Source organism: Macrobrachium rosenbergii, chromosome 16 (genome assembly GCF_040412425.1).
Source record: "Macrobrachium rosenbergii isolate ZJJX-2024 chromosome 16, ASM4041242v1, whole genome shotgun sequence".
In the NCBI taxonomy this organism is placed as follows: domain Eukaryota; kingdom Metazoa; phylum Arthropoda; class Malacostraca; order Decapoda; family Palaemonidae; genus Macrobrachium; species Macrobrachium rosenbergii.
The window spans coordinates 22,436,239-22,450,504 of NC_089756.1; the positions used below are offsets into that span (position 1 = coordinate 22,436,239).

Sequence of the window (14,266 nt, forward strand, 5' to 3'; positions counted from 1 at the left end):
TATAACATACCTGTCTTTTTATAGATTCCGAAAAGTAGAGACTTGCTATGGAACAGATATAAGAAACGAGAAAGCTTCTAGAGGAACAGATATTAAATTAGTATGCACAATACAGATAGGGAAATAACAAGAGAATATCTAATGCGCGAATATTATTGTAATACTGCAATGAAAGACAAGGAGTGTGTGAGGGCATAAATAACAGCGCTATTGGGATCCGCAGTTTGTATAGAAATCATTGCATCAATAAATTTCTATAAGCACCGTTTGAAATGGGTCGAAGAAATTTAAAGTTTTGGTATTCATACACATTCTATGGAAGTTCGTGCATGCACCAAGGTCATGCAGCTGGAAAGAAATGTACATTTGTGCGTGCGTTTTTCCATTGCTGCTTCCGTATTCGAACAGTCAACACAACCTTCCGGTTAGTTACGTTTCTTTTAACGATACTTACAATTTTAGAGTGTAAGCTACAATATTAAACAACTCCTATTACATATGGTTGCACTGAACAAATCTTGATTATATTATAAGGTTTTCAAACAATAATTTACATGAAATCATATTTAATGATGAACTATGAGCAATTAATAACTTATCTTACAAATCAATGCTACATGGAACGCAGCCCTTCACAGGGGACTTTGACATTTGTATTAAAAAGAAAACATTGTAAATGTAGTTCGTATCGCTGTGCAGGTGAAGGTATACCGCAGTAGCTACGTGTCAAGTGATTATAGTCATAGTGTACCGGTAAAGGTTCGTATTAGAGTCTTTTTCTTTCAATCGATGTGACTGAATTGGGAATTTAGTGATTTATTTAGGGGCAACATTGGTAGCGACAATTAGGCCTGATTTTGACGTTGGCTGCGTGCAGTGCCACCTTTAAGGGACAGGTTACCGGGTACGCCAGCTTTAATTGAAAGTCTGTCGAACATCTTAAACCTAGTGGTTTATATTTCATTTTCGTATCTGCTATTAAGGAATCTGCCGTGCGTTAGATGTAAGTAGTAGCCCCGAGGCCGCGAAATACCTCTTCCGAGGCTAGGCTACGTGGGTAGAACCATGGGGTTGCTCCGCATCGGTTATTACCTTAGAAATTGACATTTCCTATTGTATTTTGGGTTATTCTTCGGAAGACTCCAGCCACCTCCCACATTATATAGTTTTTATTTTTCTTGGGTAAAACATATCAAAACAAAAGATTTCTTCTCAATACATGATCTTTGCAAATGCTTAGTAACAGAGAAAAATAATTAAATTACGATTTATAAGACAATACCAGACACCCACTCCCCTCCATACCTAATATGGCAAAATTGTAACCAGTAAACACCCCTAGGTTACCTTAGGTTGGTATTTTTAAGGTTCTCTTGGTGCCATATCATTTCCTAGCCATTTTTGCATGAAAAACCCAAAATGGTTTTTCATGCAAAAATGGCTAGCTGGAGCCTTCCAAAATGGCTGGCTGGAGTCTAACGAAAAATTACCGTATTTTGGTTGCTTATTAACAGTTTACCGTTATTTTTTGTCGGTCGACTGTAATTAACCTCAGAAGTTGTACGTTGGCCATCCTGGAATGCTATCATGGATGTGCAGTATTGTAGAGGAGGTTTTGTTAAAAAGTGGAGTTTCCTGCACCAGGGGGTCTTGTTGGTGGAGCCTCTCGGCTAAATAACACGCCTTGCTAGGTTAGGTTAGGTTAGTATAATTCCTTTTGTGATAGGTTTCCTTAGCCATTCCCTTCTTGAACATATGGCTCCCTAATGACTTGTGCATTTGCTAAACCATTCCATAACAACAACATGGCGGTCCGGTCTTTCTCCCAACGATTTCTCCCACCCAAAACCCCATGTTCCCAATGGGTCCCCAACCGTGTTGAGTAGATACGATGTTAATAATAATTGACCGATAATGAACAACACCACTTCCTTCATCAGCAACACTAAAAGTATAGAAAAAAACAATTTCCAAGATAATAATCCATGCAGAGTTACCTTGTAGTTTTACCGCTATGTGAACCAAATATTTTTTCCAGCTATACTTGTACTTTATTACTGGAGATTTTTTACCCAAAACTTATTTGTGTGTATGTAGGCTGTGTGTGTGGTTTCCCCCTACCTGTAGCCTAGACCTACATGTTACATCCAGCAATTGTGGATTTGGCATACCACTGTGGGGAGTTTTCATATTTTTTGTATTTGGGAGAAACAAAGGTTAAATTTTGAGTTTTTTATAATTAGAGATGTCATTTCTGTTTTGTTATTTCTCTTTAGTCCATCCTTTCATCATTTGTAAAAACTTATCAACCAAATGTCATATAGCTTAATCAAAAAGATATTGGTATGAGGCCAAGCAGAAATTATAACGTTTGTTTGTTTACCTACTCCAGGCAGGCTAATTAAATAAGTTAGTTCCAGAGTTAATTATGGTTTGAGCCTAGGCTTGTGACTAGAAGTAAGACTAGCTCAGGAAATTGATACATGAAGTTAAATTGTTTCTTCTATCTTTTCGTTTGATAGATGTCACAAGTGAGCTGACAGCTAAGTTGTAGTGTGATAGATTTATCTTTAAAAATACTTGTGACTGCTTTATCCCACACTAATGGTTATGTTTCACAAAGGTTAGAAACCCATAGCAGATTATCTACAGTCAGACACTGTGGCAACTGTTTAACTCCCATTAGCCTATACATGGTAATATACCATACACAGTTTAACTTACGTGGAAAATTAATGAAACTCAATTAGTGTTAACCAACACACTTTACTGAAGGTAGTGGCTAGCTACAGTGCCACCAAATTGTATAGCATACACCACCAAGTAATCAAAGTATGCCATTTTTTTTAACATTTTCGGGGCCATAAATTCCTTTACTTTTGAGTTTGTGACGTATGTCAAATGAAAAGATAATACAAGAAACACTTTAACTTCGGTTATCAATTTCCTAGGGTAGTCTTACTTTTAGTCACTGGCCTAGGCTTAAACTACTGTATAATTAGCTCTTGAGTACTAAACTGTTTAACTAACCTACTAGGACTAAGTAAACAAACAGGTCATAGTTTCTGCTTGGCCTCCTATTAATACTGTATATCAGTGTTTAAGCTGTAATACATTTGCATTAGAAGTCATAGTAAATAAGTTATTGCAATTAATGATAAGACACTCAAAATTTAACCTGTGCTTTTAATACTTTGACATTCATTAGGGCCATAGATGAGTTTGTCGTTAACAAAATAACAGTTATATAAAGGAAAATCCAAACATTTTAATCATGACATCACGGCTAGAAGTCTGTGACAATGTCCACTGCGATAATATTCATGCAACATTGGGCTGGTAGATCTCAGTGGGTGAATAAAACAATAAAAAATTTGCCCATAGACAAATGCCCAAAACTGCATAACTGGTGGTATATTTTTCCACCCAGACTCCAAAATTGTGAAATCTTTATGCAGTATGATATAGTTACGAATTAAGAAATTTGATGGTATACTTTAGCCAACCTTTAAAGTTAGTTATCATTACGATATCAAGTATTGACAGCTGTTAGCATCCTGGCATGTATATATCTTTGTTTGAGAGGCATCACTACAAAGCAAACACTCAAGAAGCTTAGAACTGTGATTTACCGAGCCAAAACAATAAAAAAAAATTAATCACTGTCTGGGTCTCAGAACTTCTTATGCAACAATATAGTAGTCCCAGTGTCCCCAGATTCACTTGTCTACAGTTTAACACAATTTACTTGAATAATGAAATTAAAAAATCAAGAAACAGAGTAAATATTTTGTACATTTTCATGTACCCAACAGTTGAGTACAGGATGTAAAATGTTGAAGACTGCTTGGTTATTTCTGGCTTAATATTTTTTTTTTCATTCTTCCAAATAAAGTTGGCTCTAACCTCTGTATGGGGTAACTGTTTACAGCAGGCCTAGCTTAATGCACTGCAGAGGCTACTACACCAAGGAACCTTTTGTGTTGTCTACAGTGTACTGAATAAAGGGGACTGAATGAAAAAGTGCTAATTTCATATGGGTGTGAAATAGAACAAAAGCAGGACAATTAGTACCAATATATTATTAAACATTAAAAATAATAACTAGGGCTGTAAATTATTTTTTTCGTCTTTAACATCATGATTTAAACACACGATAAATTTGACTGTCCTGTAATTAGTACATAGTCTAAAAAATTTGAAATTTTAAAACAATCTATATGATCACTTTGTTTCTCATAGCATAGAAATGATTACAGTACATTACATATGTTTTGAATGTAATTTATTGAAATGAGGCCATACTTTTAGAATTAGAATTCAGACAAAATAATTCTAGGTGACAGTAAATATTCATTGATAATTATGTGCTCTGAATGTGTGCCAGTAAGAGATCTCATTTATGAGCTGCCAATTCAGGCAGCACTGAAGATTCTCTGGAACATCCCTTTGGTCTTCAGATTCATTGCCTTTTGTATTTTGATTTTAATTAGTTCCCTCTGGTCCCTTCTCATGTAGCATTACAGTGTAACCACTTATGCTTTACCTGATTTCAGTCTCCATTTACAAAAACAAATCCTTCAGAGGAACCTTGTGATAATCCAGAAATGTGACCTCCGTGGAGTCAGTGGTCTTGTTAAGTTACTAGCACTTATGTCAGCACAGTCCCATTCTCATTTTAACACTGCTCGCTATCAGTATTACTCTGGGTGTCAGTGTCCCCTTATCAATTGTAATAAAGTTGAGACACCAAACACAGTTTCTGTGTTTATTCCATTTTTCCACAAGGTGTGTTCCCCTTTATTACAGTATGTTACTTTATTTGCTATCCATGGTTATAATGATTACAACTGTGGAGACTGAAATTATATTATGTTGGATAGTTTATTTTACATACAAGTAAGATTAAAGGAATGTCTTATGCTGTCTTTGTTTTAATTGGTTTTATTTGTGATATCTGGATCATTAATGTAGAAAAATTCGCTGTGCTCTGACTGGATTCAGCAGAACACATTATCACTGTGAGGTACAGCAGTGAATTTGCATTTATTCCAGAATTATGATTTTCCATGTAAATTTTCCTGTTAACAGATGCTTACAAGCCTTGTAAACAGATTACAGCAAGAAGACATTCTCCCTTGCTGTTAAACTTCTATCATTTTGTTTTGATAGCTGAGGGATCACTTAAGTGGATAAAGATTTCATCATTTCAGATGGCACCCAGCTTAATGCTGAACAAAATACCAATGACCCCATTTCGAGTGATGGTAGCTGTTTCTGGGGTCGCTGCCATTTGCCTTGTTATATCAGCCTTAAGTACCACTGGGCCAAAGCCAAAATTAGGAGCAGTGTTTCAGCAGGTTGCAAAGACTGTCAAGGTTAGGTTTTTATGCTTAAAAAATCATGTGTTATTATTGTAGCATCTATTTGTACCAAAAGGTTTCTCTTAGCTTTCATGTGTTTAAGCACCTTTATCTCTATAATATACACTTGCCCTGAGTGTTGAAGCACCTTTATCTGTATGACATACACTTGCCCTGAGTGTTTTTTAATTACAGTATCTTCCATAGATAAGGTAAGGGATCTTTCAACTCTTAGAATGCCTTTATATCTTATAATTTTTAACTTCAGGTTCCGTGTAGAGTTTTTCTTTCATTAATCATTTGAGTTAGAATTTTTGGTGAACAAAATTAGCAGCTTTTTAAAATGGTTCATCCATTTCATCCTCATTACCCCTCCATGCCTGACCTTGTTTTGAGACACTTGGCATATAATGTACCAGCCCTATGTATAACTATACTCACTAGCGTTCTAAAGACTTCTCAAGGTCAAGAGAGTAATGCACGCATAGTACAGTGTTTGGTTGAAATTAGAAAGCCAAACATGACTGTGGTTTTGTTGAAGTATTTAATGACGAGAAGAATGTCAATAAAAAAGTAATTTTTGTGACATTAAAAACAACTATGTACTGTACAGTTTAAACATGTGAAGCATTTGATTTCAGGGATGAATTGGAAGGTGGAAGAATTGAATGTAAACTATTACAGCATATTTATTGAGAAAGAGAGAGTGAGAATGTGACAGGGTTGAAGTCCATTTGTCAAGGTTGAGTTACTACATTGAGTGGGATGTTGATGTTTCATCTTGGTTGATTTTCTCTAAATACAGTATATTGTATGAATATGTTGGCATTTGAATGTTGAAGCAGTTGTATGAGTTAAAGACAATATTCTTCATAGGATTAGAATATCTGTAAAAAATAAGAAAGTGATGGAAGAAAGCTGCTATGCTGTACTTCATTTATGTGTATCCTTGTACATCTGGCAAGTCATGCTGATCTAGAGTGTCATGTATCCACTGTGGTTCTGTCTATTGTTGCTGTTGGCTGTCTCTGAGACAACTAGTACTGCAGAAAAGGTAATGTACTGAATTACAGTAATTATATTGCTGTTTTTGTGCAGCTGTTGATTGGTGTGTAACAATCATCTGTATTGTTTAGATATAATGATTAAGTTGTTATAGGTGATGTGACATAAATCACATGCGTGGTAACTTTTGTCATAATGATGCCATGAAAAGTTTCTAAATACCAGCATCAACAATAAAGTTAGTCACACAGGAATGTCATCTTGCCATAAGTTAGGGTGTCTTTGTTTAAGCAGAAAGGGAAACAGGAATGTCCAAAGACTTTCTCATACTGAAATTGTTACACATAAATCAGAACAGTGTAAGCATAAGTTGCTTGTGCAAGTGCAGAAGCTTTGTGCAACTTATCTGAGAGCACAGTGGTGGTTCCTGTAATAATTTTTTGGAAAACAAGGAAAATCACTTTCATTGTTGGCTTGGCTTATGAGAGACATACTTGAGTATTAGAGAAAATCTTTGGAAAATTAGCAGTTTATTTATTGAATGAATGACAGTTAGTGTATGATTTTAGTAAATGGAATGGATGGTTTAAGTATAGTACAGTATGACCTTTATAAATGTTTATGTGATTGCTTCTTGAAGGTTTTACCCATACTGTTGCTTCTCCTTGTATTGTTAATATTACAATGAGCACTCCATTCGTAAGAACTAGCCAGAAAAACCACAGCTTCTTAAACAAGCTTCCATAAAACATAATGCACATACTTGAAAAATAGCATACTGTTTTCTGGGATTCATATATTCCTATATTTAGTCATTAGAACAATAGCTGGTTTGTGTTAAAGACTGTTATGAGGCCATAGTTGGGGGAATGAGATGAAAAAATATTGTTCCTCCGAATTTCACCAAGTCTGCTACCTTTTTATGGTTAGGTAGGTCAGCAAGTGGTATACTGATATTATGAATAGTGTTTGGCAAGTAAATAGTAAAATTTTAATGGTGTCCAACCTTGCCGCAAAAATTGAAAATATCCGATAGATGCTTGTAGATACTTGGTATAAAGGTTCTGTAGATTTTGTGCTGTGCTGTGGCATATGGACTAAATATCAGGATGAGATTTTATACAAATCAGGGAAAGAAGAATTTTCAATGTGCATTCATCTTGTTATATGTGCAGTATAAACATTTCTTTCACATATTCTTTTTTTTAACAGTATCTGTAGCAATTTTCTTAGGGTATGTAACCTACCTACATTTTTAATATTATTATCAAAGTCTTGTACATCTTATTTGTGTTTTCTTAAGCAGTTCAACTTACACTCACAGACTTTCATTTTGTTTATGAGTGGTTTCACTGCTATTTTACTTTTAATGGTAAAGTATTTTAAGCTGCTGCTAAACTTAATCATTTTTCTATGATTTAAAATATTGGTCATTCTCTTAGCCTGATAAATAGTAACTAATGCTTCCCAGCTATTTTCTAACGTTGTTCTTTTTCCAATACTGTATGTATTTTTATTAATTTTACTACGTGAAAATTGAAATAATTTACAATCATACACTATTGTACAGTATTTCATATTCATAACAGTGTCTTTCATGTCTATATCATTTGAAGTTTGATTCAGATTTACCAAAAAAAAAGTTTAACCCTTAAGGGATGGGCTAAATATATATCAAGCACACCCCCAGACCAGGCAGACTTTAAGGTTGGATAATTTAAGAAAAAAAACACATCAGTGGAAAGAGGAAGATATGCAAATGCACATGGTTAAAGAAAAAAACTAAAAAAAATTTTCCCTACCTTCCATGGGAAGTTGAAAGTGACTATTTACAACTCTGTGTGGGGCCTCTTTTACAAGACACTCATAAAAATGTTAATTTTACCAAGTTATGTATGTTTTTTCTAATAATTTGTTGTATTTTATTTTGTAAAATTATAATTACAGCTAACACAATATCATAACAGGTAAGAACTAAAGTCAGTAACAAATTCTGAGTATATTTTTTGTAAAATATTTACAAGATTTACTGAGGTGGAGAGATCCAGTAACTTTTTGTGAGGTTTACTGTTTTTTCTAGTATTTCTTTGCACTTTTCTTTGCAAAATTACAATTATAGCTGACACACTATCATAAAAGATAAGAATTAAAACCAACAGCAATCCCTGGGTATATTTATGAGCAAATAAATAAAAAGACATCCTGGAGCGGCAGAGAGGCAGTACTCTCCCCTCTGAAATCTCAAGGCTTACTGATCGATGTCATTTATGGCCCATTGAAGTGCTAGGAACATTTTTATCCGCTAAAGTCACCCAAACCGATGGCGAGTAGTATCAATACTCATATGAGGATTCCCATCCATCACCTAAAACCTGTTATAGATACTCATATGAGGATTCCTGTCCATTAAGGGTTAATCTGTTGCATTATTTTCATAGTTTCAGATGTAGAAGGTAGTTGTACAGTGTTCCTTTAGAAAACCATATTCTTTCAAAGACAGTTTGAACCTTCTGTTGATCAGTTGAAGGATTTTGCATGTTTCATAATTTGTTGTACAAGAACATTAGTTTAGACAGAGGTACTTAGTTATGTTAGTGCCATACTGTTTACAATAATTTTAACATTAGGCATAGAATTTGGAGTATTTCCACAAGATTTTCAGTCTCATTGTTGGTAATTTCCATTTTGTATTTTTATTGTATAGCGGCAAGCTACAGGAAAAACCATGGCTGATGCATCATTTTGGCGTAGTGTCAATCTTCAGGCAGAGAAAATTCCTCCAAAGACATCAGACTTGAAGTCATCTATTACTGTGAATACAAATCACATAAACATCATGGTAAGTTATTGTACACTTGAAGGATTTTTTTGTATAGCTGTTTGTTTCAACCTTTATGCAAACACTTATCTACTGTACAGTATGGGGATAATGCAATTTGCATTATTGCATCAAACAATTTTCATAATTATGACTTAATTGGCACAGGAAGGCTTCAGTATTTCAGCTATATTTTATCCACCGCACAGTTAGAAAATATGGGAAATTTTGTGGAAGACAAGCTGCTATATTAAGTAAGTCACAGGAATATTGTGACCTTTCAAAGATTTTCAGTGGTAAAATCTGTTAAGAATGAGATTGCATTATCCATCGGACAAAAAAGCTTGCAGTAAAGGTTATGTGGAATGAGTATCTTGCATTGGTTTCATATTGCAGTAATGAAATGTGGTTATTAAACTTGTAAAAATTATAGGGATATGACTCATAAACTCTGTCAAATAAAGTAGTGTAGAATTTTATTTTATGGAAGTCTGTTGTGCAGGCAAATAGATGGAACAAATATAAATCTAATGTTGACAATTTACACACACACACAGTTACCCTCTCCCTACTATTGACTCTTGTTAAAATGAATACTTAATTTTTGATTTTTGAGGGTACTTAATGATTGTGGATCATTATAACAAATCACCCAAGTAAATGTTGTTAAGTGGTTGACTCTTGTAAGTATTTTTATTTTTTGGCTTAACAATTTATAAGATGCTGAGTACTTCTCATACTTGGCTGGAAAAATGTAGAACAAGCAGATATAGCAGTAATGGGAATTAAGGAAATGCTCTTTATACTGTAGACAGGAAACTAATTGTCAGTGCATGTGAACAGTTGTACGATAATTGCTTGTACTATACTGTACTAGGTTGCAGTACAGTGTTATAGGACATACATACTGTACTGTGTATTACTACATAAACATGACAAGGAAGATAAAGGAAAGTCAAGTTAAGTGAAAATTCTTCAGAATTAATGAGAATAACATGAAATAAAAAATTAACAAAGGATAAGGATAATTCAGTGGTTACTCACGGTAACTCTACAAGAGACCAGATATGTGCAGCATAAAAGGATTTTGTTCATCTCATTAAACCCAAATAAAAATGATAGCATGAAAATATACATAAAGATCAACAGTGATGAGGCTTGAAAGGTCTAATCCCAAGAGAGTGACATAAAAACCAGTGTGGCTCTGGGGACTAGGCTAAGCCAGGAGCCACCAAGGGAGGCCAGATAGCATGGAGTGCTGGGGCTAATCTCGGTCACAACAAACCAAATCTTTAATGTACACAAATTTAAACATGTTTAAGCTAAACTTAAAGATTTTTTTTGTGGTCATTGACAAGGGATCTCTACAGAAGCAAGTAAAAAATAATTGTCTAAGTGTGTTTTGTGTTCCACCATCATTTACTGTTCAGGTTAGTTTTTCATTTATTCCTACACAGATACAAACCTTTGCTCTTTACATAGGATTTAACTTGCGAACGCGAGCTCGAACAGGCTTTTAACTTTCAGACAAGGCCGTTAACTATCAACAGGTAGGGGCAAGCCCCGCCCACCTGTTGGTATGCACTCCACTTTGCTTTCTGGCTGCTATCGTATATAGACGTCTCAGTGGACTCTCTGTCTGAATTGCTGTTTGCTTTCTTTTTATGCTTTTATCTGAATTTGAATATATTTATGTATTTTGAGTTGTTTGTGTTTTGCTTATGCTGCAAACCCCTCAATTAAGCCATCAATCTCGGAGAGGAAACCTCAGGTTTTGAGGTGCTGTCCAGGGAAGGATAGGCACCTCTTGCAGGAAGTGTAAGTGCAAATTAGAATTGTCCATGTTCAGAGTGCCATGTTTGGCCATCTGAACAATAGGTGAAGTTTGACAGAAAGAAGAAGAGAGAGGAGGAGGTCTCCCCCAGTGTCGTCAGAGTGCAACACTCCGCTGGTGACACTGGAATTCCTCTTCCACCTGCCAAACTTCTTTCTGATGTTATTACTCCCAAGGGAGTAGTTTCCCCTTTGCCAACTCCTACTATAGGTTTGGTAGAGGGACACCAAGGAGAGGGGAAGACATCCAGCCTGGTTTCTCCATGGGAGCCTATCTTTGTTCTGAGGAGGAGTTGTCCTCTGGAAGACACTTTCTCAGGGCATAGGAAAGAGCTCTCCCCTAACCCAACTTATGTTTCAGGTGTTGTGGAGGCTGAGGGGCTCTGAGAGCTGTGTCCCTCATTAGCTTGAAGGCAATCAAGGGTCTTCTTGGGACTTCTTCAACCGTGACCATGACTACTTCAATGGTCATGGTCTCCACTAGCTCTAAGACTGCCCCCACCTCGCTGGTTACCCCACATGTGTCGTCAGTAATGTGTCCCCAGGTGCTGCCTATGGCTTCGCCCATGAAGGAGGTCCTCCTTCACTCCCTGTATTCTTCTCTGACGCTGGCTGCACTTGTGAGGAAGAGGAAAAGGAAGTCGTTGTCTTCGTTTTCGTCTTCAAGTTATGTCACCCCCTCCCCTTCCTCTTCCAAAGCTAATAAGCAGAGGAAAGAGGAAGGTTGCTTCGTCTCCCCGCAGGAAGTCTCATAGAGCTTTCAGTGGTCAGTCATCTGCTGTAGAGAGGGCTGATGGGTCTCTCGCTAGTGGTACCATGAGTATCACTGCACCCATTGCCGAGCACAAGGGTGCAACTGCTACCTAGGGTTCTCTGGACCCCCAGAGTAAAAGGTGCCAGCCCGGTAGCATCCCTACCCAGGTCAGCAAGGGACCCCAGTCTACAGACCTGGCCCTAGCTGCCAGCATGGCCCTACTAGATAAGGTGAGAAGAGAGCAAGTAGGTGCTCCCTCATCCACCTCCTGCTCTTCAAAAAAAGTGGCTCAGGGATCCTGGGACAGTGACCTTGGGCTGCCTAGTGCTTCTTGGAAGACTGGAGCACACTCGGGGGACTGCAGGAGTTACAGGATTGAGTGGTGGGCACTCCGTGGTGTTGATGAGCAACAACAATACATTGGTGACATATGTCACCAAGCAAGGGGGACTGGTGTCCTTCCAGCTTCACAGGTTGGCGGTGCAGGTGCACAAGTGGACAGTAGAGCACTTGGTAGAGCTGTTAGCCAGGTATATTCCAGGCTCTCGGAATGTAGTGCCGGACAAGCTCAGCCATCAGAGTGAGGTGATAGGGACAGTTTGGTCTCCACACCCAGGCATTACAGAGAGACTCTTCAAGCCATGGGCGGCTCCAAGTAATGATCTGTTTACAACTTGGCACAAAAGAAAGCTCCTGGTGTTTTGTTTCACAGTGCTGGACCCATGGTCTGCAATAGAGGATGCCTTCCAGCATCTGTGTGAAAATTTAGTAGCTTATACCTTTCCTCCATTTTGCCTGGTTCATCGGGTGATCAACAAGTTGTTGATCACCCCGAATCTCAGGTTGACGCTGGTAGCTCCCAAGTGTCCACTTGGTGAGTGGTATGCAGACTTGCCAGCTCTGTTATCCAAGGTCCTGAGAGAGATTTCCCCTTGATACAACCTTCTGTGCCAGCTGCACATCAAGAGATATCAACAGGCAGTGGAAGTGCTGTCACTTCATGCCTGGAGACTATCCAGTGTCCCCTGCGAGCAAGATGATTTTCTCGCCACACAGTGAAGGACTGGATGCCTGTGAGAATCCTCAGCAGCTGTGTACCAGGGGAAATGTGCCATCTTTTGTAGTTGGTGACATCAACGGATTGTCTCTCCAATCAGAGCCACTCTTCAGCAGGTAACAACTTTGTCACCTTTCTTCACCAAGAGAAGCTTCTCTCTGTCTTGGCCGTTAAGGGCTACAGGTCTGCCTTCAGCCAAGTTACACTCAAGTTTGTCCTTGAATTCATGGCAAAGACTCAGAATCCATTGGTCCCTGACATCAGATTTGAGTCCTTTTTGATCCCCTCCCTAGAGGACTTTGTTGGTGGTGATCATAATGAGATGTTATTGTGTGGTACTATCATTAGAAAACTCGACTTCTGAGGCCTGAGTGTTGATGCCTCTTCATTAGTACTGGCTGGACCAAGAAAGAGTCGTCCAAGAACATGATCTCTCTGGCTGTGTGAGATGATCAGACAGACATACACATCATCTGGCTAGGAAGGCAGAGGTATGGTCAGGTGAGGGCTCAATAGGTTAGGGGCATTGCCCCCGTCCCTTGTATTCTGGAAGAACTTGTCTGTTCAACAGATATTATGAGTGGGGGCAGGGTTTGTGGTTGTGTCAAACCACACTCACCTCATTCTATCTTTGGGACATTACCCACAAATCCTTGGACACTTTTTCCTTGAGTCCTGTGGTGGTTGTCCAACAACTTGTGTAGTTCACCTGGCTCCCCTAAGGGGACAAGTAGCACCTTGTCCAAGGTATTCCATGAGCGAGTGTTTGTGAGTGACTGATCTCCCTTTTCTCTTTCACCTTTGTGTTGCTTAGGTCAGAGAACTCAGGTAGTGAGCCAGTACATGCTGGACAGACTAGGATTGCAGGTGAGATGCATAACAGTGGTATTCTGGCCATCAGCTTTACTTTTGTAGAGTGATTGGATGCATAACGCCCACTCTCCCCTTGACAAGGGGAGAGAAGAGGTAGACAATGAAACAAACTCACTAGTTTTTAATAGCAAGTTTTATTGTCTCTGACACATGCTGGTTCTTTCAGCCTTCAACGAGGTAATGAAAGCAAACTCATTACAGGCAGTCCTCGCTTATCAGCAGCATCAGTTAACAGTGTTTCAGTGTTACAGCTCTTGGCTAGCGACGTTGTTAACCGGATATTCAGTGCTGATCTCCAGTTAATGGCGCTGTTAAGTGGGGATTTCGGTGCCAGTCTCCGGTTAACAACGCCGTTCAGTGGGGATTTTGGTGCCGATCTCTGGTTAACAGCACCGTGAAGCTGGGTTTTTGGTGCTCTTATCGCCGATTTTTTGTTAGCAGCGCTCAGCCGGGGACGGAACCCCTGCCGTGAACCGGGGATTGCCTGTACTTTATGCCCAGAAGTGTAGCAGTTGTAACATCCCATATGTACAGCAGACTAGAGGTGCAGGATTCCTTCCTCT

The 14,266-nt window shown here is 38.2% G+C and overlaps 1 protein-coding gene across 6 annotated transcripts in view; it reads left to right on the forward strand.

Annotated features, from left to right (window-relative positions):
• The first annotated feature begins 390 nt into the window (after window positions 1-390).
• LOC136847178 (putative protein-lysine deacylase ABHD14B) overlaps window positions 391-14,266 on the forward strand; it is a 31,120-nt gene continuing 17,244 nt past the window's right edge. For 3 of the 6 annotated variants that reach the window (XR_010855643.1, XM_067118606.1, XM_067118604.1), the window contains exons 1-3: window positions 616-759; window positions 5,214-5,378; window positions 9,073-9,207. Coding sequence is in view for 5 of the 6 variants with exons in the window: in XM_067118606.1 (XP_066974707.1) it covers window positions 5,214-5,378; window positions 9,073-9,207 (300 nt within the window). In the remaining variant the exon portion in view is untranslated. Of the gene's footprint in view, window positions 425-615; window positions 760-5,213; window positions 5,379-6,313; window positions 6,418-9,072; window positions 9,208-14,266 lie in introns of those variants that run through there. The other 3 variants (XM_067118605.1, XM_067118607.1, XM_067118608.1) reach the window with 3 other exon arrangements.